Source organism: Diceros bicornis, chromosome 19, assembly GCF_020826845.1.
Source record: "Diceros bicornis minor isolate mBicDic1 chromosome 19, mDicBic1.mat.cur, whole genome shotgun sequence".
Lineage (NCBI taxonomy): Eukaryota > Metazoa > Chordata > Mammalia > Perissodactyla > Rhinocerotidae > Diceros > Diceros bicornis.
The window spans coordinates 50,963,630-50,988,705 of NC_080758.1; the positions used below are offsets into that span (position 1 = coordinate 50,963,630).

General features: G+C 43.6%; 1 protein-coding gene and 1 non-coding gene across 3 annotated transcripts in view; one reads left to right on the top strand and one right to left on the bottom strand.

Annotated features, from left to right (window-relative positions):
• Positions 1–25,076, bottom strand: part of APMAP (adipocyte plasma membrane associated protein) — a 31,398-nt gene that overhangs the window by 5,966 nt on the left and 356 nt on the right. The window contains exons 2-8 of one of the 2 annotated variants that reach the window (XM_058563350.1): positions 17,312–17,428; positions 12,527–12,642; positions 4,428–4,520; positions 2,864–2,959; positions 1,646–1,820; positions 935–1,069; positions 368–560 (exon numbers count right to left, since the gene is read on the bottom strand). In XM_058563350.1, the coding sequence (XP_058419333.1) occupies positions 368–560; positions 935–1,069; positions 1,646–1,820; positions 2,864–2,959; positions 4,428–4,520; positions 12,527–12,642; positions 17,312–17,428 (925 nt within the window). Of the gene's footprint in view, positions 1–367; positions 561–934; positions 1,070–1,645; positions 1,821–2,863; positions 2,960–2,999; positions 3,117–4,427; positions 4,521–12,526; positions 12,643–17,311; positions 17,429–25,076 lie in introns of both variants that reach the window. The other variant, XM_058563349.1, reaches the window with a different exon arrangement.
• On the top strand, positions 4,955–5,057 carry LOC131418800 (U6 spliceosomal RNA). Its single transcript, XR_009223041.1, has one exon. It is a non-coding gene; the product is annotated as a U6 spliceosomal RNA (small nuclear RNA).

The window sequence follows — 25,076 nt, forward strand, 5'->3', positions numbered from 1 at the left end:
TGTCATCTGCTGGGGTGGTGGAAGGATAAGTCGCAGGGTCTCGAGAAGAGAGGAAAAGATCTGAAATAGCCATCACAGAGAGCGGAGAAGTGAAACTGACAGGCAGGGTAGAGGTCCCAAAATGTCATGATGATGAGGGTGACAATAAAAATACCCAGACAAGGAAACCAGAAGAAAAAAAAAATCAAATGGTTCAAATGTTTAAATTTACATTTCAGGCTGAAGAATAAAATGCGTGTTAAAGAAGTCACTAAATGTACTAAATATTATAAGCAGAACTAGAATTTTTAGAGCTATAAAGGTCAAAACAGATCATAATTAGATGCATTTTCCTTTTGTTTTTTGGAATTATAGTTTTCATAGTTACCTTAAAAATCATTCTTTTAATACAGGGTCTCTCGGATAAGAAATCCAACATGGAAAACCCAGGGTTGGAGCGAATGGTCGCCATGCCGACCCAGTAGCCCCCAGAGCTGCTGGGCCGGATGTTGTCTGGGAATCCAGGCAGGTTCTCCACGAACAGGTCAGCCCCGCCCTTCATCAGGCCAGACACGTAGAATCTGAAAAATTCACCCAAGCAGGCGGTGAGCAGCAGCCCCTCTGTTTAAGGAAAACTTTAGCCAAGCATCAAATTGGTCTTGGTCCAACAAGTTTATGGAAACAACTGCGAATGTGTCCATCATGAACCAGGGCACAGAAGTTGTGGGGAGAGGGGCAGGCCAAGGCCAACCTAGCAGGGAAAGGGACCTGGAATCCAGGCTCTCCCAGGCCACGACGTTCAGGTAGGCGGAGAAATGGGAAAAGAAAGCACAGCCTTGAATTTTACTTTATCATTACTACACAAAGTAGAAGGCGCCCTGCTGCATCTCCATGTCCATCACGGGCCAGGATGAGCTCTGGTAAACACTGACAGCTTGGCTGACACCAGACGCACCTTCTTATCCTCGCCATGGTCGTCTCCGCCACCAGGACGAAGTCCTCTGCAGGAGAGAGCTGCACGCCATTAGGGAACCGCAACCGGTCCAATAAGACCTTCACCTCCTTGGTCTCAGTGTCGTACTCCAGGAGGCTGTGGGGCGCCAAGAGCAAAAGGTCACATGGGGACAGTCCATGGGCCCCCTCTGGGCCCTGGGGCAGGGGCCTGTGGAGGGGACTCAGCCTCACACTGGAGTGATAGGGCTCCTGGAGTCCTCTGCCCAGACCTGGCTCCAGGCTGGCCCCTGAGGGCCCTTCTCATCCAGAGCAGACCCAGGCATCCTTCAGAGAACCCCCCAGTCAGTTCTCTCACTGACCTAGGAGCCATCTCAGCACCAGGGAGGGCTACCATGTCTTCAGCCTCACAGGAGTCCCCCTTCAGACGGGTGATCTGAAACCCAGGCCTGCCTGTGAGGTGTCTCCCAGACCACCCAAATCACACCCTCAGACGGCTTGGCCTCTTTTCATTTCATTTCCTCAGAGAGAAATTGGGAACATCTTGCTCCGTTTGCCGCATGGCTTCTGTTTCCAGAAGCCATGAAGGTCTCATCTTAAAAGCTGAAATATTGTGCTCAGAAACACTCCAGTGGTTCCTAGAAGTAACAGCTCTGCTGAAGTCACCTGCCCGACTGACGACCTCACTGCGCACAGATCTGGAATGAACACTCACCGCCCATCATCCGTTCCCTCCATAACCAGAAGCAGATAATCTCGTCTTTGCCATTTGCTGCTAGAATCCGTAAAATAAATCTTCCTCCCATCCTGAGTTATTGTAAGATCATTCACAAAGGACATTTTCCTGCCCTCAATGGGTGTCTCAGAGGAAAGCAGCAGCCTCACTTCACCTGAAGTAGGTGGGGAGGGGGGAGACAGAGAGAGAAGGAAGGCAAGGAGGGAGAGACCTGTTTTCACTCTAAGAACTTGTACCTCAATAATTTCAAAACATTAATCAGCCTGACTGATTTAAAAAGAAAAACTAAAATGAGCTTCTCCATGTCATATGTCAGAAGATTTATTCCTTCTCACAGTAAAAAACAGTGTTTTCCTTTCTTTCATCTGTTAGGTAATGAATATTTTTAGACGAACTTCATTAAAGACAGAATCCTCCCTCTAAGGATGAGGAACTCTTTCTTTTATCAAGACCAACGGACTTAAAAATCTATTCTTAGGTAAAAAGAGAATTTTCTATTTGTTTGCTTGAGAGAAATATAAAATGTTCCACTCATCTGCTTTTAAATAAAGAAATAGGAACAGTAGTAAATTTTTTTAAATTGCAGAGCAAACATTTATGGAGGGCTAAGCTCCTACCATGAATATTCTCATTTACACCCTCACAACAATCCCACAAGGCAGGCACTACTATTATTCCTATTCCATGGGTGAGGAAAGTGGGCAGAGAGAGGCTGAGGAACTCGCATAGTCACACAGCCAGCAAACGGCAGAGCTGCGGCCACCCAGGTGGTCATTCTGCGGTGCCCAAGCCCAGGGCCCCGTGCCCCATCCATCATAACTAACTCCTCCATAGCCTGACTCTCCCCCACTGAAGCACATACAGCAAATATTATAACACTGGTCAAGGTGACATCATGGCCAGTCAGGGGAGAGAAACGAGAGGAAGAGCTGGAGGAAATAAAAAATGAAGACAGAGATGAAGGGGGAGGAAAAAAGAGAAGACAGAGGCAGAAAACAAACAGAAAGACAAGACATAGTGAGAAACACAGAAAAATAAAGATGGAAAGAGGAGGTCTAACACCTTCACAATGAGTTCTTTTGAGACCTTCTGGCTAAAACCCAAACACCACAGGAAATTAGGACATGGACCAAATGCAGTCATGAGGAAAGAGTTATATGACACTAATACTGGCTGGTACTGGGAGGCAATACTTACAGTACTCTTCAATGAATAAGAAAACATTACAGTGTCCGGTAGACTGTACTGAATAAACTCTACTGAATCCACTTGTGCACATATTGGCTAAAAGATCTGAAATTATCACAGAAGGAAACAAGATATTGTCACATACGTTTCCAGGGATTTACTTCAAATAGTCCCTTGTATGCATCAGCCACAAAAAGGGTCCCGTTGGGCCCTGCCCGGATGCCCAGGGGTCTCCCACAAGCAGGCTCATCATCTCTGGTTTCTAGGGAATAAATGGATAGGAAACAGTGGCTAGTCCCAGATTCTACCTGTACCCCCCTTGATGTCCAAGCACCTCATCCATCCCTTCCTAAATATACACTGTGCTGTAGAGAACAAAAAAGACCATGGTATTAGAGACAGACTTGGCCCCCAGCATGCCAGCCCCCTACAACTTATGACGATTGTCCAGCATGTCCAGAGGGACCACCTGAGAATCTGGAGCTGGACATATGCACAGCAATTGGTACACAAGAATCATGTTCACATCTGCATCCCCAGCCTTAACAGCTAACTTAGGGACATCAGCAGGACCCAGGCCCCAACTCCAGAATCCCCCCAGAACCTCAGGAGTTGGGTTTAAGCCCAACAAGCCTGACCTGAATACTGTGCCTGTCTAGGAGCATGACAGTTTTCCCTCCACCTGGCATAAAGGAAGAGTTACTATTTTATTCCTTAGATTAATTCTCCTACTCTACTACCTAGAATCTTTTTAAAGCTGTGGCAATGCATACTTACTGCAAGGTGCTTACTGTAGGGTGCTTACTGTAGGGACACTTACAGCCAAATATAGAGTGGAAAAAGCAGGTTAAATAACCAAGTGTAGAGTATGATTCCATCATGTAAAACCATATGTGGATGTGAGTACCCATGAATAGAAAGATATCTGAAAGGTCATTCATTAAAATGTTAGTAAGTTACATCTGAGAAGACTCTGAGGTGATTTTTACTTTCCTTTTGGTACCTTTGTGTTGTTCACATTTCACAATGAAAGTGCATCATTTTTACAAAAACATTCTAGCTATTAAAAAATGATAACTAATAAAAAGTCTGTGGGCTACCAGTTTTTAAACTATGAGATCCTTCTACTCTAGTTTTCTAAAACCTGAGTGACTTAAGGGTATTGTCACTTTGAATGACACTGCTGAAATTCCTGAGAAGCCAATGTAGGAATTACATCTAAGCATCCAAGTAATGACAAAGCCAAGTGCTTTTCTACAGCAGCACTCTGACAACACAGGCCCCTGCGGATGGCAAGGGGTGGGGCCCGTGAGGCAACCAGCAGGTGCCACGGCCACTACCTACCGGGAAACTGTGACTGCAGGGTGACAACCAGGCACCGTGAGGTCCAGGGACCACACAGCAAACGAAGAGTTCATGGTAACACCCGACACAGGCTCTATCTGCCAGGGGATCAGGGGCTCTTTTTCTCTGAAGGAACCTGACTTCAAGGGAAATGAAGTTCCACACAGCCATTCGTCACTTTTAGGAATGACTGGAAGAGACACAGTCGGGGGGACTGTCACTGACTTACTGCACGGGCCTGAACCAAACCGGGCGATGGTCTCTACTTCACCATTCTCAAGTTTTACAACACGGCCATCTGCTGTACCAGTAAACATCACATCTGTTTAAAAAAATAAAAAGAAATAAAAGTGTTACTGGGTTAGTCTAAGAACTGTGATCATACCATCTTCTTCTATAACAGAAGTGGCTTGTGTTTTTATCTCCAGAGAGGAAATGGCAGTTCTGAAGATGAAGAAGTGATGCGTGGGAACAAAAAGTCCTTAAATCACACAGCAATAAAACCATGGGGGCTGGTGAATCAGGGTGTGGGCCTGAACCTGATTGCAGCAAGGGTGCAGCAAACACCAGTGAGTGATAAAAACTGTGAAGATGTTCTACTCTCAAAAGAGCATGGACTCTCAGGCTGACGCTCAGCACTCAGGGGCACATGTTCGAGTCTGCTTCACGTCAGTGTCTGCTGCTGCTACTGATTATATCCACCTAAAGGGGAAGAAGTGCTAGGAAGTCCCTCAATATAAAATTAAAACACGTTAAGTGCTCACTTCAGCAGCACATATACTAGAACTGGAACAATGCAGAGATTAACATGGCCCTGCACAACGATGACACACAAATTCATGAAATGTGCCTTATTTTTTAAATGTGTATTACAAACTCTAGGGCAACCACTAAAAAAATTTTTTTTTAAATATAACACATGCTGAGAAAAGAGAGAAAATGGAATCATATAAAATGCTCAACTGAAACTACAAAAGTCAGAAAGAGAGTAGAAGACAAAATTAGGAACAAAAAGCAGACAATGAATAGAAAATAGCAAAAAATATGGTAGATATTAATCCAACTATATCAACTATGACTTTAAATATCAATGGTCTAAATACACCAATTAAAAGACAGAGACTGTCAGAGTCGATCAAAAAAACACAAAACTCAACTATATGTTTTCTATAAGAAACCCTCTTTAAATATAAAGACACATATAGATTAAAAATAAAGCGATGGAGAAAGATTACACTGTGCTAACACTAATCAAAAGAAAGCTAGAGTAGCTGTATTAATCTCAGACAGAGCCAACTTCAGAGCAAGGAACATTATTACGGATAAAGAAGGCATTAGATAACGATAAAGGATCAATTCTTAAGAAGACATAACAATCATTAACATGTATGTGCCTAACAACAAATTGTCAAAACACATGAGGCAAAACTGATAGAACTGCAAGGGGTGATAGATAAACCCACTATTAGAGTTGGAGACTTCAGCATACACCTATAAGAAATGGACAGATCTGGCAGACAAAAAATCAGTAAAGACAGAGTTGAACTCAAAGTACCATCGATCAACTGTATATAATTGATATCTATCAACTACTGCATTAAATACAGCAGAATATATATTCTTGTCAAGGCCACGTGGAACATTCACCAAGATAGATCACGTTGTGGGTCATAAAACACACCAGAACAAATTTAAAAGAATAGAAATCATATAATGTTTGCTCACAGACCACAATAGAATTAAACTAAAAATCAATAACAGAAAGATAGCTGGAAAATCCCCAAATACTTGGAGATTAAACAACACACACTTCTAAATAACAAACTGGTCAAAGAAGAAATCTCAAGAAAAATTTTAAAACATTTTGAATTAAATGAAAATGAAAATACAACTTACCATGCTCTTGGATTGGAAGAATTAAAAATGTCCATGCTTCCTAAAGCAATCTACAGATTCAATGCAATCCCTATATTTTTCACAGAAATAGAACAAAGAATCCTAAAATTTATATGGAACAACAAAAGACTTTGAATAGCCCAAGGAATCCTGAGAAGAAAGAACACAGCTGGAGGTATCACACTCCCTGATTTCAAAATATACTACAAAACTACAGTAATCAAAACAGCATGGTACTGGTACAAAAACAGACACACAGATCAATGGAACAGAACTGAGAGCCTAGAAATAAACTGACACATCTATGCACAACTAATCTTCCACAAAGGAGCCAAGAACATACAATGGAGAAAGGAAAGTCTCTTCAATAAATGGCGTTGAACAACTGGACAGCCACATGCAAAAGAATGAAGTAGACCATTGTCTTACACTATACACAAAAATTAACTCAAAATGGATTAAAGACTTGAATGTAAGACCTGAAACCATGCAACTTCTAGAAGAAAACATGAGTACTACACTCTTTGAAATCAGTCTTAGCAGCATATTTTCAAGTACTGTATCTGACCAGGCAAGGGAAACAATAGAAAGAACAAACAAATCAGACTACGTCAAACTAAAAGCTTCTGCACAGCAAAGGAAACCATCAACAAAACGATAAGACAACCTAACAATTGGGAGAAGATATCTGCAAACCATATATCCGCTAAGAGGTTAATCTCCAAAATATATAAAGAACTCATACATCTCAACAACAAGAAAACTAACAACCCAATTAAAAAATGGGCAAAAGATCTGAACAGACATTTCTCCAGAGAAGACACACAGATGGCAAACAAACACATGAAAAGATGTTCAACATCACTAATTATCTGGGAAATGCAAATCAAAACTACAATGAGATGTCACCTCACACTTGTCAGAATAGCTATAATTAACAAGACAAGAAATAACAAGTGTTGGAGAGGATGTGGAGAGAAGGGAACTCTCATACACTGCGGGTGGAAGTGCTAACTAGTGCAGCCACTATGGAAAACAGTATGGAAATTCCTCAAAAAATTAAGGATAGAACCACCATATCATCCAGCTATTCCACTGCTGGGTATTTATCCAAAGAATACAAAAACACCAATGCGTAAAGATACACGCACCCCTGTGATCACTGCAGCATTAGTCACAATAGCCAAGACTTGGAAGCAACCTAAGTGCCCATCAAGGGACAAATGGATAAAAAAGATGTGGTATGTACACACAATAGAATACCACTCAGCCATGAAAAAGGATGCCATTTGTGACAACATGGATGGACCTTAAGGGTATTATGCTAAGTCAGAAGAGAAAGCTCAATACCATATGATCTTACTCACAAGTAGAAGATAAAAACAACAACAAACACACACATAGAGACAGAGATTGGACTGCTGGTTACCAGAGGGGAAGGGGGAAGGGAGGAGGGCAAAAAGTGTAATTAGGCACATGTGTGTGGTGATGGATTGTAATTATTCTTTGGGTGGTGAACATGATGTAATCTACACAGAAATCAAAATATAATGATGTATACCTGAAATTTATATAATGTTATAAACCAATGTTACTGCAATGAAAAGAATTTAAAAAAAAAGAAAATACAACTTATCAAAATTTGTGGGATACAGTGAAAGCAGTGCTTACAGAGAAATTTATAGCATTGAATGCATATAATAGAAAAGAAGAAAGATCTAAAATCAATCATATAAGCTTCCATCTTAGGAAACTAGAAAATGAAGAGCAAATTAAACCCAAGGTAAGCAGAAGAAAGAAATAATAAAATGAGAGCAGATATCAATGAAATTGAAAACAGGAAGTCAATAGAGAAAATTAGTAACACCAAAAGCTGGTTCTTTGAAAAGATCAATAAAATTAATAATCCTCTAGCCAGGTTAACTAAGAAAAGAAGAGAGAAAACAGAAAATTACCAATATCAGAAATGAAAGAGAGAACATCACTATAGACCCCATAGACATTAAAAGGACAATAAAGGAATATTATGAACAACTCTACATCCACAAATTTGATAATCTAGATGAAATGGACCAATTCCTTGAAAGATACAATCTGCCAAAGCTCACACAAGAAGAAATAGACGATCTGAATAGGCCTATATCTATTGAAGAAATAAATCAATAATTAATAATCTTCCAAAACAGAAAGCACCAGGTTGATAAATTCTACCAAACATTTAAGGAAGCAATGATATCAATTCTCTGCAATCTCTTGCAGAATATAGAAGCAGAGGGAATACTTCCTAACTCATTCTATGAGGCCAGCTTTACCCTAATATCAAAACCATAAAAAGTCATTACAAGAAAACTACAGACCAATATCTCTCATGAACAAAGACGCAAAAACTAACAAAATATTAGCAAACAGAATCCAACATTGTATAACAGGAATTATACACCTCACCAAGTGGGATTTATCCCAGGTATGCAAGGCTAGTTCAGCATTTGAAAATCAATTAAGTAATCCATAACAGCAACAGGCTAAAGAAAAATCACATGATCATATCAATAGATACAGAAACAGCATTTGACAAAATCTAACACCCATTCATGATAAAAACTCAGTAAACTAAGAATAGAGGGGAATTTCCTCAACTTGACAAAGAATATCTACAAAAAACCCCACAGCTAACATCATACTTAATGGTGACAAACTAGAAGCTTTCCCACTAAGATCAGGAACAAAGCAAGGATATCTTCTCTCACCACTCCTTTACAATATTGTACTGGAAGTCCTAGCTAATGCATTAAGACAAGAAAAGGAAATAAAAGGTATATTGATTGGGAGGGAAGAAATAAAACTGTCTTTGTTCACAGACGACACGATTGTCTATGTAGAAAATCCCAAACAATCAAAAACAACAAAAAACTCCTGGAACTAATAATGAGTGATTTATAGCAGGGTTGCAAGATACAAGAATAATATGCAAAAGTCAATCACTTTCCTATATATCTGCAATGAACAAGTGAAATTTCAAATTAAAAACAGAATACCATTTACATTAGCATCCAAAAGAATGAAATATTTAGGTCTAAATATAACAAAATACGTACAAGACCTTTATGAGGAAGACTACAAAACTCGGATGAAAGAAATCAAAGAACTAAATAAATGGAGATAGTCCATGTTCATGGATAGAAGATTCAATACTGTCAAGGGATCAGTTCTTCCCAACTTGATTTATAGATTCAAAGCAATCCCAATCAAAATCCCAGCAAGTTATTTTGTAGATATCCACAAACTGATTCTAATGTTTATATGGAGAAGCAAAAGATCCAGGATAGCCAACACAATATTGAAGGAGAAGAACAAAGCCGGAGAACTGACACTACCTGACTTCAAGACCTACTATAAAGCATACAGTCATCAAGACAGTAGGGTAATAGCAAAAGAACAGACAAATAGATGGATGCAACAGAACAGAGTCCAGAAGCAGACCCACATAAATATCGTCAACTGATCTTCAACAAAGGAGCAAAAGCAATACAATGGAGCCAAGACAGTCTTTTCCACAAATAGTGCTGGAACAACTGGATAGCCACATGCAAAAAAATGAATCCAACACAGACCTTATACGCTTCACAAAAAGTAACTCAAAATGGATCACAGACCTAATTGTAAAGTGCAAAACTATGAAACTCCTAGAAGATAACATAGGAGAAAATTTAGGTGACTTTGGGTGTGGTGATGACTTTTTAGATACAACACCAGAGCATGATCCATGAAAAAATAATTGATAAGCTGGACTTCATTAAAACTAAAAACTTCCGGGCCAGCCCCGGTGGCCTAGTGATTAAGTTCAGCGCACTCCACTTTGGTGGCCTGAGTTCAGTTCCCAGGCATGGGCCTACACCACTCATCTGTCAGTGGCCATGCTGTGGCGGTGGCTCAGATAAAAACAAAGAGGAAGATTGGCAACAGATATTAGCTCAAGGCAAATCTTCCTCAGCAAAAAGAAAAACCTAAAAACTTCTGCTCTGTGAAAGATACTGTCAAGAGAATGAAAAGATAAACCACAGACTTGGAGAAAATATTTGCAAAAGATACATCTGATAAAGGACTGTTATCCAAAAAACTTCATCCTCAACAGTAAGAAAATGAACAATCCAATTTAAAAAAATGGCCAAAAGACTTAAACAGATGCCTCACCATGGAAGATATATAGATAGCAAATAAGCACATGAAAAGATGCTCAGCATCATACATCATTAGGGAAATGCAAACTAAAACAATGAAATACCACTACACACCTATCAGAATGGCCAAAAATCTAAAACACTAACACCACCAAATGCTGGTGAGGATGTAAAGCAACAGGAACTTTCATTCACGTGTTGGGGGGAACACAAAACGGTACAGCCACTTTGGAAGACAGTTTGCCGGTTTCTTATAAAACTAAAGACACTCTTAAAATACAATTCAACAATTGTGCTGCTTAGTATTTACCCAAATGAGTTGAAAACATAAGTCCACACAAAAACGTGCCCACAGATGTTTATAGTAGCCTTATTCATAACTGCCAAAACTTGGAAGCAACCAAGGTATCCCACAATAGGTGAGCGGATATGTAAACTGTGGTACATCCTGACAAGAGAATATCATTCAGCAATAAAAAGGAATGAGCTATAAAGCCATGAAAAGACATGGAGGACCTTAAATGCACATTACTAAGTGAAAAAAGCCAATTTGAAAAGAGTACATGCTGTATGATTCCAACTATATGACATTCTGGAAAAGGTAAAACTATGGAGACAGTAAAAGTTGCCAGGGGTTGGGGGCAGGGAGGGATGAATAGGGCACAGAGGATTTTTAAGGCAGTGAAACTACTCTGTATGATAATATAATGGTGGATACAAGTCATTATACATTTGCCCAAACCCACAGACCATACAACACCAAGAGTAAATCCTAATGTAAACTATGGACTCAGGGTGATAATAATGTGTCAATATAGGTTCATCAATTATAACAAATGTATCACTCTGGTGGGGGATGTTGATAAGCGGGGAGGTGCATCTGGGGGTATGGGGTATATGGTGAATCTCTGTACTTTCCCCTCTATTTTGCTGTGAACCTATAACTGCTCAAAAAAATAAAGTCTATTTAAAAAAATTAAAGCATGTTAATTGGTGAATAGTCTCCCCGGCCTCTCCTGAGGCTAGTGCCTCCCTCCACTGTCTGCAACATGCCAGCTAACCCCCAGGACAACCTCTAGATGAGGCAGCAGCAGCAGCAGGTCCCCGGAAGCCTTCCTGCAGTCCACACCCACAGGGGTGTAGCCAGATAGGTCCCCACTGTGCCTAACCAGAAATGTCACTAAGAGAATATAACCAGCTCCAAAGAGAAAAAAGGGGAGACCTGGTGACAGAACACAATGAGATGTCAGACCAAGTGGAAAGGGAAAAGAAAAGCATTCTCATTGAGAGATTAAAAAAAAAAGATTACTCTAACTCCTCAAAGTTCCAGTTATAAATATTAATATTTGATTTGTCACCAAAAAAACAAAATCTGTGAAATTTATTAATAAATGTCAATGTCTTAAGAGAAATACAAAGTTCTATTAGACCTATACCTATATACCCATGCCTCTTAAAACAATTTTGACTTTGCCAGCCAAACAAACAATTGCAGAAATGCACCAGTCCTTGAGTCGGGCGTCAGACAGCAGGGGCTGGGAAAGAGAAGCTTGTCACTACCACCAGAGGGGCAGCCTTGACCTGCCCCCTTTGAAACAAAACAGAAGTCCACCGGACACACGTGTCCACAACCACTTCACGGAAACACATCGTCCTGTGGAATGACGATCAGTGTGCCGAGTTCCTCACACCATTTTAAGGTCAGCAACCTTTTCAGTAACTGTTTCTTTTGACTCCTAAGCTTAATTCTCACTCTAACAGACAGAAAATGCCTTGCTCCAGGTGGGTAGAGACTCAAGAATTAGAACCAGACCCAATTTTAGTTCTTAGGTTTGGGTAAGTCTTAAACAGATAGTTACCCTTAAATGTACCCACCAAAGTGAGCTTAAAAAAGAAAAAAGTAGAAATATTGAGAATTGTTCCTGTTCTTTTCAAATGAAATCTATACAAACTGTTGACTAATACGTATCTGACTTTGATAAATGAACTAAACACCAATGTCTCCATTTGTCCTTTTTTCTTTCATTTGAATGGGTCCAACAGTTTGAGCAGAAGAAAGTGCTCTATAGACATGAACTCAAAATTGCCCAGACTAAAGTGCCCTGCAACTTGGAGAGGGCGACAAGCACAGGGACCTGCAGCTAAGAAGGATGTCCAGGGCACTCCCAGCAAGAGCAGGGTGCCATTGCAGCTGCTCCCACAGAATCCCCCACCCAAGCAACAGACAGCCTTGAAGTCCAAAGGGCTTACTTACCCCCAATATTTGCTATGGACTCTGGTCCAATAAGTTGGTTTTCAAATAGCCTTTCCGCCTGTCGTAACTTCGCATTTGGTTGCAGAACACCAAGCAAGAGAGGGGGTTCTTTGAAGCTGCAAAATAATGCAATTATAGGGATTTTTCACTAAAAATACATGAAGAAAGTGTTTACTGAGGACCTACAAGGAGGTACATGCATAACTCGCCTTCTTTGATAAAGAGGGCACATTCCAAAACATCCTTAGTTGCCAGAAACACAAATGATAAGGAAAAAACTTTCTAGGATATCAGAAAAGACCACAGCACAAAACAAAAACAAAAATATAAATATGATTAATGCAAGAACCTTGACAATCACCTGCCGCCTCAGAGCACCCTGGGGCCTCTGCCCACCTGAGCTCCTCATCACCCGTCCAATGCCTCATGGCAAGTTAGACCTCCACACAGCCTATGATTCACATACCCTGGTGTTTATATTCCCCGTGGCTGCCCAGCCACTCAAGTGCAACTAAGACTGAGGGGAGCCATGTGACATTTCACAGCTGACGGCCTGCTTCATGGAGAAGACAGAACAAACTGGAGGAGACGGTCCTGGGACTGGTGCCACCGTCCCATAGTCCAGCATATGTGCACTCTGCCTCCCACCTGTCCCTCTCAGGGCCCATTCTCGCTTCTCTCTGAAGCCAGCCTCCCCTGGGCCCCGGATCCCTCCCCTCACACAGAAGCAACTCCAGGAACTCTTCTCTCTCCATGGGCCCTTGCCACCCACGAGTAACTACGCTGTTTCTCCCAATCCACCAGCAAATTGTGCTAATGCCACCTTCAAAAGACAGACCTCGCTGAACCCCTTCTCCCCATGTCCTCTGCTACCACCCTGGTCCAGGCCACCATCTTCTCTTCCCTGCTTCCTCCCTCGTCTCCCACCGCCTGTTCTCAATCCAGCAGCTCGTGTGAGCCTTGTAAAATACAGGCAGATCACGGCATTTGTCTCTCAAAGCCCTGCAACAGCCCCTAGCCCCTAGAGCCAAAGTCCTCACAGTGGCTGTTGGCGCTACACAGGCTGGCCCGGCCTCTCTCACATCCTCTCTGCCTCGTTCACTGTGCGCCTGCATAGCCCTCCTCCCTGCTGGTTCCGCAGAGGCCTCTCCCATCCCAGTCCTCGCACTGCTGCTTCCTTCACTCTCACCTTTTCAGTGAGGCCTGCTGCGACCACCCAAGTTAATCTTCAACACCTCCCCCAAAAGCCAGGGCCCCTACCCCACCCTATTTTGTCCACAGGACTTTTCAGCTTCTCACTTCTCTGATATGTTCACTGTCTGTCTGTCCCCACTAAACACACAGCCTGTGAGATCAGGGATTTGTGTCTGTTTTTCGCTGCTATATCCCAAGCACCTGGCACACAGGAGGCTCCCAAAAAACACTGTGCGTGTGTGGGGGGAACATCTCTAATTCCCTCCTCACCTTGCCCTCCAGCAAGGCAGTTTCCTAGCCAGCCCACCAGAGTGGGAGTGAGAGAACCGAGGGGGGGGGGGGGCAGTTGAGGCTGTGGAATGATGGAAAAGCTCTCTGCCTTGCCCACCACAGCCCCGCCCAGCAAACTACTTCCCTCTTTGCCACCCCCTCTGAGTCAGCACAACTGCCCCCTGAATTAAATTCCCGTCCTTCACTCTCTACCCTGCCTCCCAATTGTGGCTTTCTACCTGCTTAAAAAAACACTCTTGGTTTAACTGTAAGTTTTATTTCCAAAGCAGGAGAGCAGGACTGCAACCTGTATGCTTTGGTGAAAACAGCCTGGGCTATGGACATGGACACAGCTGGGTTCAAATTCTGACCCTGAGGAGGTCACACCTCCCGAGGTACACACGTGTGAAGATTCAACAACACACACAAGTACATAAAGCCCAGGGATAGAGGACGGCACACCTGGCACTCAGCTACCCACTCCCACCCAGTTCTTAGACCCTGCCTAATTCCCTACACACAGGAAGTCCTCAACAAACATTTGTAGACTGAAACTAACCACTATATCAAGCACTGTCCCTGCACACAAAGAGCCTGAGTATTATCTCAATAGGAAGACAAGAAGAGACCTCATAGGAGAAAATGCAAAGGACGGGCAAGAAAGGGCCCCACTCCTGCAGCTGGGCTGTAGAAGCAGCAAGGAAGAGCGGCCCCAGGAAGCCCAAGTAGCACTCCGCGGCCAGCCAGGCCCTGCAGCCTCTGTTTCAAGCCAGCGAACTCCTGTTGACTCATATTAATGCCTGTTAACTCTTGCTAACTTCTGTTAACTCACATTAATTCCACTAACTCCATGCGTCCTGAAATGTATCCTGAAAGACACGGTCAACATCCTCCGGAAATCAGGATGTCATGTACATTGTGCCTATGACAGTCCTGCAATCTTCCAAACAAGGAAAAGATCACTTTGCACAGCAGGTTTTTGGCAAAGCCCTGCAGCTTCATGGTAACTTGGCTCAGTTCAACTTTGCTTTGAACTGAAACCAGTGCATAATAATCCACTCTGGAAGGGTTTCCACCCCTTTGTCTGCTGTCACACTCCAGGTCTCTCTGTTCTCTCTGATTTCTCAGAGATTTCTATGTGTAGTCTAAGCTCTCACAGGAGGTTACTCAGCACCCTGGAGGTAGACTCCCCGCTTCCCCACCTCCATCAGCTGACCTCCTGCCCCGCCAGTTAGCCTGATCCTGTTTACCACTGCACCCCGCCTCTGCGATGACCACGAAGACTGAGGCAGAGCAGAAGCCGACAGCGCTGCTTTTCTGTCCTCCTCAACACTGCACCACGTGCCCCAGACACGGGTCTCCCCCTTCTTCACTCTTTCTTGCTCTGAACAGAGTTTTAGAGAAGCCCTTCTTGCTGCTGTCATTAGCATTTTCCCCAAACCTCAGTTTATTTCTGTTCTTACACTTTCTGCCAGTCTTCTGCTTTTTGTTCTGCATGTTGGGGGCCCGTGCTTCCAATTTTTGAGCAAGTCATTCCCTAAATCTGAGCCCCCGGAAGAGATCACAGTCAGTCACACTGGCTTCACTGGGTTTCTCCTCCCTTCTGTCCTGATCGGGCTCATCTACTTCACAGACAGAAATCTTTTTGTACAACTTTAAATCCTTACTGGGCCACGTTTCCCTTCAGCTTCTGATCAGAGTACACACACTCATCTTTCCTCTGAATTTCCTCACCCCTCTTTCCAACATAAATTCATCTTTACTGAGATCAAAGGTCTTCAGTCACTGAAGCTCCAACCCTCTCCCTCCAACCCAAAAGCTCCGTCTTCACCTCTCTCTCCACTTTCCTCCTCTTTTCTGAGGCTAGCTCCCCAGCCCAGGCTTTGATCTCCAGCTGTGGACACAGTGCACGCCTGCCTCGCCAACTGGATTATCCAGAAAGGCGCACGTCAATTTCTATTTGGGATGGGCTGAGTTGCATCCTTCTACACGTTGACAGGAGTTAGCAAGAGAGGCCCCTCCCCACAACGTGTCCTGGGATCCCCCTCGGAGAGGACATCCAGTATGTCCTTAGGCCCAGTTCAGGCAGAAAGACACATGCAAGAGCCCACCGGCACACCAGGAATTACAGAGCCAACACTGTTATAAGTCTAGAGCTCACAGGCCTTCACTCATTCTCAAACTAACCTGAGCTAATCATGTTTTTACAGCACCTTGTGTCGTTAGTAATTCTAAATCCAACAACAAAGGGTTGACTCATATACATATGTCAATTAAAGTCAGAATTGTCTTCTTTGTATCTTTGTATCCAGCTGGGTACCTACTTCAACCACAGGAGGTGCTGAATACACTTTTAGTGAATTGAATCCAACATAAAGCCTTAAGTTTTATTTATAAAACACTAACATCTTATTCAGTTGTATATGCTATATTTACTCTATAATGAGACCCGGTTCTTGTCTGAAGTTTTTAAAGCCTTATATGGACTAACTCACTTAAAATAAACTTCAGACAGCTTCACCTGCCCTGGGCAATTTCAAGTGGAAAAGGGAACTTACTGAACCAGACTGCACAACCCTCTCACACCAGCTCGACATCAGTGTCATGAATCACACCAATAAGAGCCTGGCTCTGTATTACTAGAATTACAAACGTGAAAACATTTCATGGGACCCCTGCTTTGTCAAGTCATAATGGACTGCATTACTCACAGACCCCCACTGATAAAGGGCAACTTCCCAAACTAGAACACTAATTACACTATCTTTTTTAAATCTGTTACTTACAAAATTTAAACAAGATAACAAATTTAACCTTCATTTGTGTGTGCTTTTGCCACTTCAAATGAATTCAGGTTAATTATATCTAATACTTAAACTTTGGGTTTTTTCTGATTTTTATTTTTGGTTTGTACAGTTTTGTTTTTGAAACAATAACATGGACTACCATACATATTTTCTGTGTAACATCTAATTAACATAACCCAGGCACTGAACAAATCACAAATCTCTATTTTTCATAGTAACTTACCTTTCAGATCAGATTGGTTTAAATACGCTGGAAATTATTTCAGCTTTTTTTTTTTTTTTTTTTTTTGCTGAGGAAGATTTGCTCTGAGCTAACATCCACTGCCAATCTTCTCTTCTTATATGTGAGCCGCCACCATAGCATGGCCATTGACAGACGAGAGCTGCAGGTCCATGCCAGGGAACCAAACCCGGCCGCCAAAGTGGAGTGCACCGAACTTAACCACTGGGGCTGGCCCATCAGCCTATTATACTTTGTCAAGCAACCACTTCCAAGAATTCCAGGGTAGCTCACCTGAGAGGCTGTGGATCTATGGGAGAATCCAGCAGCATCATGGCTCCAAGCAGGGGAACAGTGAGGGAAACAGCCAGCATCAAGAAGGTCACTCGGAAAACTCTGCTGCTAAAGGAGCTGCCGGAAATAAAATATGCATAGGCAATCAGCAGAGGCTCAGAGAGGAAGAGCTCTGCTGGTCTGGAAGCCCTTCCAGAAGAGCAGGCCTCTTAACCCAGTTTCTCCACTACAAGGCCACTGACCTTCATGGCTTCTGATTAAACTTCAGCACTGTTTGCTAGGATTAGCAAACATGCCTTTGTTCTTTTTTTTTTAATCTTCCAGCTGAGTGGGACACTCTTATCAGTTGTTTTCCAAACAGTATGATAGGCTATATCTTGACTCCTCTAGCAGAGTTTTTAAAGAGGGCAAACTCGAAGAACTGATGAACACAAAAAGTAATGAGAGAAAAAGTTGCCCTGAGGGAAAGGAGACACTCATCTACAGACAAGACAGGTGTTCCCCAAAAGCCCCTATTTCCTAGTATATGGATTCAAGGCAGCAACACTCAGTACTGTGTGCCCCTAAAACTCTCAGGTTTTGTGGATAAAAGAGACAGAGATAAATTCATGGAGCCAATGGAAGGAGAACTACTTCCTGAGCATCCAATCCCCCAGTCATTTTGCAGATCACACCTTTAAGAACTCAAAAGGAAATCCCAGATCTTCTGCCTGGAGGAGTCTGACAGATACTGACAGTTATTTACAAAGAATCTATAAAATTCGAATTCCAATTCATCACTACTAGAGCCTTGGAAAGATCTGAAAGCTGCCTTGGGAATCTTGTGTGAAGTTTCTGGACAAATGACCAACAATGACTAAAATCTCCTTCAAACAATCCTTGCATACATCATTACTTATCAGGTAAACAAGTGAGTACATTTAGCCTCTTGTTACTAAATAAACTTTATAGGATCATTATTTGCTTACATTAAGTGCATTCAAATTTACTAAACACTTGACATCAAGATTAACTTAAAGCAAATAAAATCATGAGCTCCTAAGATGGAGAATCCTTTCCTATCAAAAAAAAAAGTTGACTTTAAAGAAAAAAATCAAGACTCACTTAAACTTGATTTGAGAGCAGAGTATTGTTCGACTTTTGACAGGACAGTCTTCTGCTGTATACACCTGTTCCGGGGTAATGTAGAAATGTGGGGGCCTGGGCACCAGCCCTAACTTTCCCAACAACCAGCCAAGCCACTTCAGGCGAGTTTCTTTACCCAAAGCCCATGGGTTCCCCATTGTGAAACGGGGTTTGGGGCAGGGTAATTGCAATGTCCTGCCCAATTCTGGACATACATGATTTTAAGAAATGAATACAGCAAAAAATAAAATAAATCATTCTGTTTCTATTGGGGTAGGTGGAAATGAAAGGCAAAGGGAAAGAAAGGCAAAGAAGAGGAGAAGGAGAGGCTTTCAGAATGCACCCTGCCGACATTTTGGATAGCGCCACTGAAGAGTGCTTGAATTCTGCCAACAATCAGAATGGGCAGCAAACATATTCTCCCCTAGAGCTGCCAGAAAGGAATACGGCCCTGCCGACACCTTGATTTCAGCACAGTGAAACCTGTCCAGGACATCTGACCTTCAGAACTGTAAGATAATCAATTGTGTTGCCGCTAAGTGTGGTCATTTGTCACGGCAGCCATAGAAAACTAATACAGTTTTCTAATTAAACTAATTTTGCTACCTGGAAGTGGGGTGCTACTGTGACAAATACCCAAAAATGTGGAAGCAGCTTTGGAATCAGGCTGTGGATGGAGGATGGAAGAATTTTGAGGAGCAGCATAGAAAAAGTCTAGATTTCCTTGAACAGACTGTTAGTAGAAATTGAATGTTAAAGGCTCTACTAGCAAGGGCTCAGAATGAAGTGAGAAGCAAGGCAGAGAAAACATACATCATCTTAGAGAATACCTAAATCGTCGGGAACAGACTGTTAGCAGAATTATGGGCACTGAGGGTGCTGCTGCTGAGGGCTGAAAAGGATGTCAGGAACAAGTTATTGGATACTGGAGGAAAGCAGATCCTTGATACAGGTGGCAGAGAGCTTGGCTGAACTGTGCCCTGCAGTGATGTGGAAAGCAGAACTCGTAAATGATGAACCAAGACATTTCACTGAGGACATTTCCAAGCAGAGCTGAAGGTACAGCCTGGTTTCTTCCCGCTACTTTCTCCTCCAGAGCAGGACAGTCATGGGGACAGTGCTAACCACTTCTTTTTTCCTTTGGCATTTCCCCTTTGCTGTTGAGAATCCTAATCTGTATTTATTTTCCTTCTAACAGCCTCCCCAAAACAAATTTTGTTCCTAACTTCCTTCTCATATAGGGTTCAAAACCCAATCCCAGCCAGGTCAAGTGCCAAGTTGTCAGTCTTTACCCCTTTTGCTAGCTGGGAAAGGAGGTGGTCCGAGTCCCAAACCAGGCTAGGAGAGGCTGAGAGAGCCCAAGCTCCTGGAAGAAGACAGGCAACCACAAAGGGAAAAATCAGGCCAACCCCTACACCTCCCAGTCCTGTCTCCAAACCCCAGGGCCACACAGCCTTCTTCTAATGTGAGTGACTTAGGCCGGTCAAGGGTACAAGAACACAGTGCATGGAAATGCATACATGGCACTGATGAGCTATGAACCTGACATGACAGCAGGCTAATGCAACCTGAGAGGTCTGCAGCAGGGAAAGGGGTAAGGACCATGAAGGAAAATGACAAAAACAGTGAAAAGAAGAACATGCCAGGCAATGTGCTTTATGTGGGTAACTAGGCGGAACACGCATCTCTCTGCTTTACAAATGACGGCAGGGAAAGGCACAGTGGCTGCCCACAGCCCACTATCAGAACTGGAAGACATGATCAAGAGCCAGGTCTGACTTCAGGCTTGCAGTTACCACAGCAACGGCCCCTGCCAAGGACAAGAGGACAGGAAGAGGATGCCCGGACCTAGAGCCCCCGGAGCTGGGGTTTGAAACACTGTCTGCAAAGTCGCTGGTGATACGCCTACTCTGGACATCTCATATAGATGGAATCACATGACACGGACCTTTGTGAATGGCTTCTGTCACTTGGCATAACGTTTCGAGGTTCACCAAAGTTGCAGTGTGCATCCAGTACTTCACTTCTTCTTACGACTCAGCAACATTCCATTTTAAGTACAGACCACAATTTGCTTATCCACTCATCTGCTAACGAACATTTGGGTGGGAAGAGGAAATGGGGAGTGATTACTTCTGGTACAAGGTGTTTTTGTGGGGTGATGAAAAAGTTTTGAAACTAGAGAGAGCTAGTGGTTGCCCAACACTAAATATCACTGAACCGTACACTCTGAGGTGGTTCATTTTACGTTACGTGACTTTCACCTCAAAAAAGAAAAGTTAACAGTGATGAAAATGTTCTAAACTTAGATTGTGGTGACTGGTGCAAAACTCTGTGAATATACTAAAGACCACTGAATTGGACATCTTAAATGGGTGAATTTTATGGTGTGTGAATTAGACCTCAACAAAGACGTTAAAAAAGAATACGTGCTTTAAGGGGTTGTTGAACTTTAAGCCCCCATTTCCAAACCTTGACCACAGAGGTGGAATGACGACAGCAGGGAGATTAAGGCAGAGTGAGTGAGGAGAAGCTGCTAGAACAGGTCAGGGCCAGGGGCAGATCCCACAGAGCCCTGAGGGCCGGGGCAGTGCCCGCTAGCTCGCACGGTGGATGTCCACGAAGGCTGAAACATTGAGCACTGGCCTAATTCTTTACTCAGGGAACCGTGGTTGCACAGGTCATCTCACACATGTTCAGAGAAACACACTTTCCCCTTGCTCGCACTGACTGAGCCCAGTTCTGCTTTCAGGAGCAGCAAACCCTTGCCCTCCCTGACAGCCCTCCCCAGGACCAATGCCCGCCATCACACCGCCCTCAGGTCTCTCTTCTCTGGGTGAAGCATCTCCAGTCCTGCAGGAGCTCCTCAGATGGTGGGGCTTGCAGAACATTATCTTTCCTAGTTGTTTCACAGTTTGCCAAAGTCCCCCAAAACATGTGGTGCCCAGAACTCAAAGCAAAGTTCTAACCTAAACCATAAACTGTCATTCTACAAAATAGTTTTAATTGCCAAAACTGAAAAATAGGGGGATTTCACATAAAAATCTGGGTTTCCGGCTTTGCTTGAAAAAGTGGGAGATCTGGCCCTATAAAACCCAAAGCTGCAGGGCAGCTGCACAACAGTTTCCACTCTTCAGAAGGGCATGCACTCTCCTCTTCTCCCCAGCCCCCACACTTGCTGCAGACCCAGCCACATCAGGCTGGTGTAAGAACCAAACAATATGACTGACGTATGTGCAGTTCTAAGACCAGGGCCTGGAACACAGACGGTGCTCAGTAAACGGTAGGGAGCAGGACAGCTGCTCCCCTGGTGGCACCTGAGTCTGTGACTGTCAAGGGGTACAGAGTTCCAGGGGGTGGGAGCGGCGTTGACGGCTCCAGTAACTGTGCTCTGGGCACCACTTATTTTACCCCAAGGTTCATTAATTTTTTGGCAGGCCCATCTCACAGCTGGTTCCTGAAAACTCACAGTCAACTACAATTCTACCATTCCTCCATGTCTGCCGCCTGCCTCTGCACATCTGCCTGACCTTAAATAAAGCACACTCCATTTATCCCCATCCATCTTCACTGACAAGGTGCTGCGCATTCCCATCATACTCTCCTTCCCTTCTGAGTTGACGCATCCAGAAAGGCTGGCAACTTCCTTCCCAGGTGCCGTCTGGGAAATCAACTTGTTTGCTCCAATCTCTCAGAAGAGCCCCAAGTGATGTTTACCTCCTTGAGGACATCTGCACCCTGAAATTTCTTTTTTATTTTTTTTTAATTTTTTTTAAAGATTTTATTTATTTATTTTTCCCCCCAAAGCCCCAGCAGATAGCTGCATGTCATAGCTGCACATCCTTCCAGTCGTTGTATGTGGGACGCGGCCTCAGCATGGCCGGAGAAGCGGTGCGTCGGTGCACGCCCGGGATCCGAACCTGGGCCGCCAGCAGTGGAGCGCGCGCACTTAACCGCTAAGCCACCGGGCCGGCCCTGCACCCTGAAATTTCTTACAGCCTCTAAGGGCAAGAGAGCAATCACGGTGATGCAACAGGATTTGACAGTTGCTGTTGGCTCAGCACGATTTACAAAATCCCTATCCTATCATTTCACCAGCCAAATCTGAAGGGGGTTCTCTAACCCCTTCTGCACACAGGACATCAGGGCCTCACGTCACGGCCTGAAGTCCCGACCAACAGTCTCCGAGAGATCAAAAAATCTTGTGATTTATATGGATAACCTGTAGCCCCAAATCCACAAAGGACAAGACCCCCAGGCGTCAAGGCGATCCATGAAACCTAAGAAAATCAAACAACAACAAACAGTCTTTTTAAGTGACTGCACCTTGAATTTGTTTATTTTTACACGCCTTGAAACTGCAGCTCCTAGACTGCAGATGTCATTTTAGCATTGAAAATAAGAAACAAGCTAAAAGAGGCATCTGAAAACACACACCTGGGGGAAGGGCTGAGAAGAAAACTCTGGATTCCTGACTCCTCATGACTATGAGTTTATGATGGCCCCACCTGTTCCCCCACACCGCCTTTCTTACTCTTCAGTCTTAAAAAGGGAAAAGGATGAGGGCCAGCCCTGTGCCGTAGCAGTTAAGTGCGCACGCTCTGCTTCGGTGGCCCGGGGTTCGCAGGTTCGGATCCCGGGCACACACCAACGCGCCGCTTATCAAGCTATACTGTGGCGGTGTCCCATATAAAGTAGAGGAAGATGGGCACGGATGTTAGCCCAGGGCCAGTCTTCGTCAGCAAAAAGAAGAGGATTGGCATCGGATGTTAGCTCAGGGCCAATTTTCCTCACCAAAAAAAAAAAGGAAAATGGACCGAGATTTTTAATTAGTCTAATATCTTTTAGAAGTTTCAGCTTCAGTTTAGAAGCTGAAAAAGCAGCTGTCAGATTTTCACTGTATTCACCCCTCACTCCTCAACACTTACAGATGAACGTTAACCACAGCTCTCTCTTCCCAGACGAACTACGTTCCAAAAGAGGAGGAATCACTTCAGTGTGACAACCATTCTGTCAATAAAGTTTCTACAGCATTTAGGGAAACTGATGCCAAATAATAATAACTACAAGCCTGCACTGGTATGTTAAAATGCTTAGCTCATCTACGTTCCACACCGAATAAAAGGATTTAACGACCAAATTCCCCATTATAGCTCAAATACAGAAATTCAAGAGCTTTGGCATAAAACCTTATTTCCAAAGCATAATTTAAAAAATATAGTTCTCAATCATTGTCCAGCTGCCAATTCTATCCTTCTTCATTCATTTTCATGTCTCTTTTGACTCCATTACTCATAACTATATAAACCACTTCACTCACACAGATCTCAATGACCTCATCAGTAAAACAGAGCTAACACCACCTTTCATGCCAAGAGCCAGGAGACCAACCAAGGTATCACTAGATGTCCCTTTCACTAAAAAATCTATTGTCCCACTTCTGTTCTGTTAATTGCATAATAGATCTTTCAAGGCCTTCTTTATTCTGTAGTACATCTAAAGTTTATTCTATAGTTGTCACGTTTCTACTTCCTTCAGATTCCTTTACTTCACCCACAATACACAATGCTTTCCTGTCTTATGGGGAAACCCTCAACTTTTAAGGTAATCACGAAGACAATTAGATGAACTACTAGAAACGACCACAAAAGAAATGAAAAATAGAGGAGAATCGCATGAGAAAAATAAGAAAGAATAACTATAAAGTTATAATAATAAACGTAGAAAGGAAAGTGGGTGACAAGACCTCACTTTGAAAGAGACCACTACAGATATATAGAAAAAGGATCAAACAAATAAGACAAGAAAGAGAGAAACACAGGAAAGTAAGAACAATGTTCATGGACAGGGAAGTCAACCTATCTTAAACACAATGTAAAAGCCACACTGGAAAAGATCAGCAGCCGATGATGACTTGGGGACATCCAATTTACCCTACCGTTAAGTCAGAAATCCCCACAGAGAAACTGAAAAGCAACGTAATTAACTCTGCGCCTCTGCCCTGGGGCCAGGAGTGTCCAAGGAACAGGCTGAGAGTTGGGCCCACCCAACAAGTGCCCTCAGGTAGTGTACGCCCTGGTTTTCCACAGGCTGCCTCTCCTGACAAACTCAGGGCCAGGTGTTCTTTCATTTCTCATGTAACAGTGTACGTAGCAATGCCTTGTTTTCACGGTTTCTGTAGTAGAGCACTGCCAGTCCTTGCATGTCCTTTCCTAAAAGCTCCTCAGTCATCAGCAGATGATGACTTCACAACATCCACAGCGAAAAGGTAACCAACTTGTCTCGGTTTGCCCAGGGTTAGCGCGGAAAGTCCCGCGTCCTTGGAAACCCCTGAGCCCAGGGCAAACCAGGATGGCTGGTCACCTAGTCCGGACTATATACGCAGCATATTCCCGACCTTTCCACTGGCCCCGGAGTCAGATCTTTTCGGACCTCCTTTCAGGAAAATGAGAGCGGGGGACGGGGATGCGCAGGGCCGCGGCCAGGAGGCTCCCCCTGAGATAAGATGAGCCGGAGGACAGCACGGAGGGGAAGAGCGAACAAAGGCCGTGGTGGACGGGCGAGAGGGAGCGCTCTGGAAGGTGGACGGGAGTGAGGGGCAGGAGAGGCGGGCGCGGCGCGAGGCGGCCTGGGCATCCGA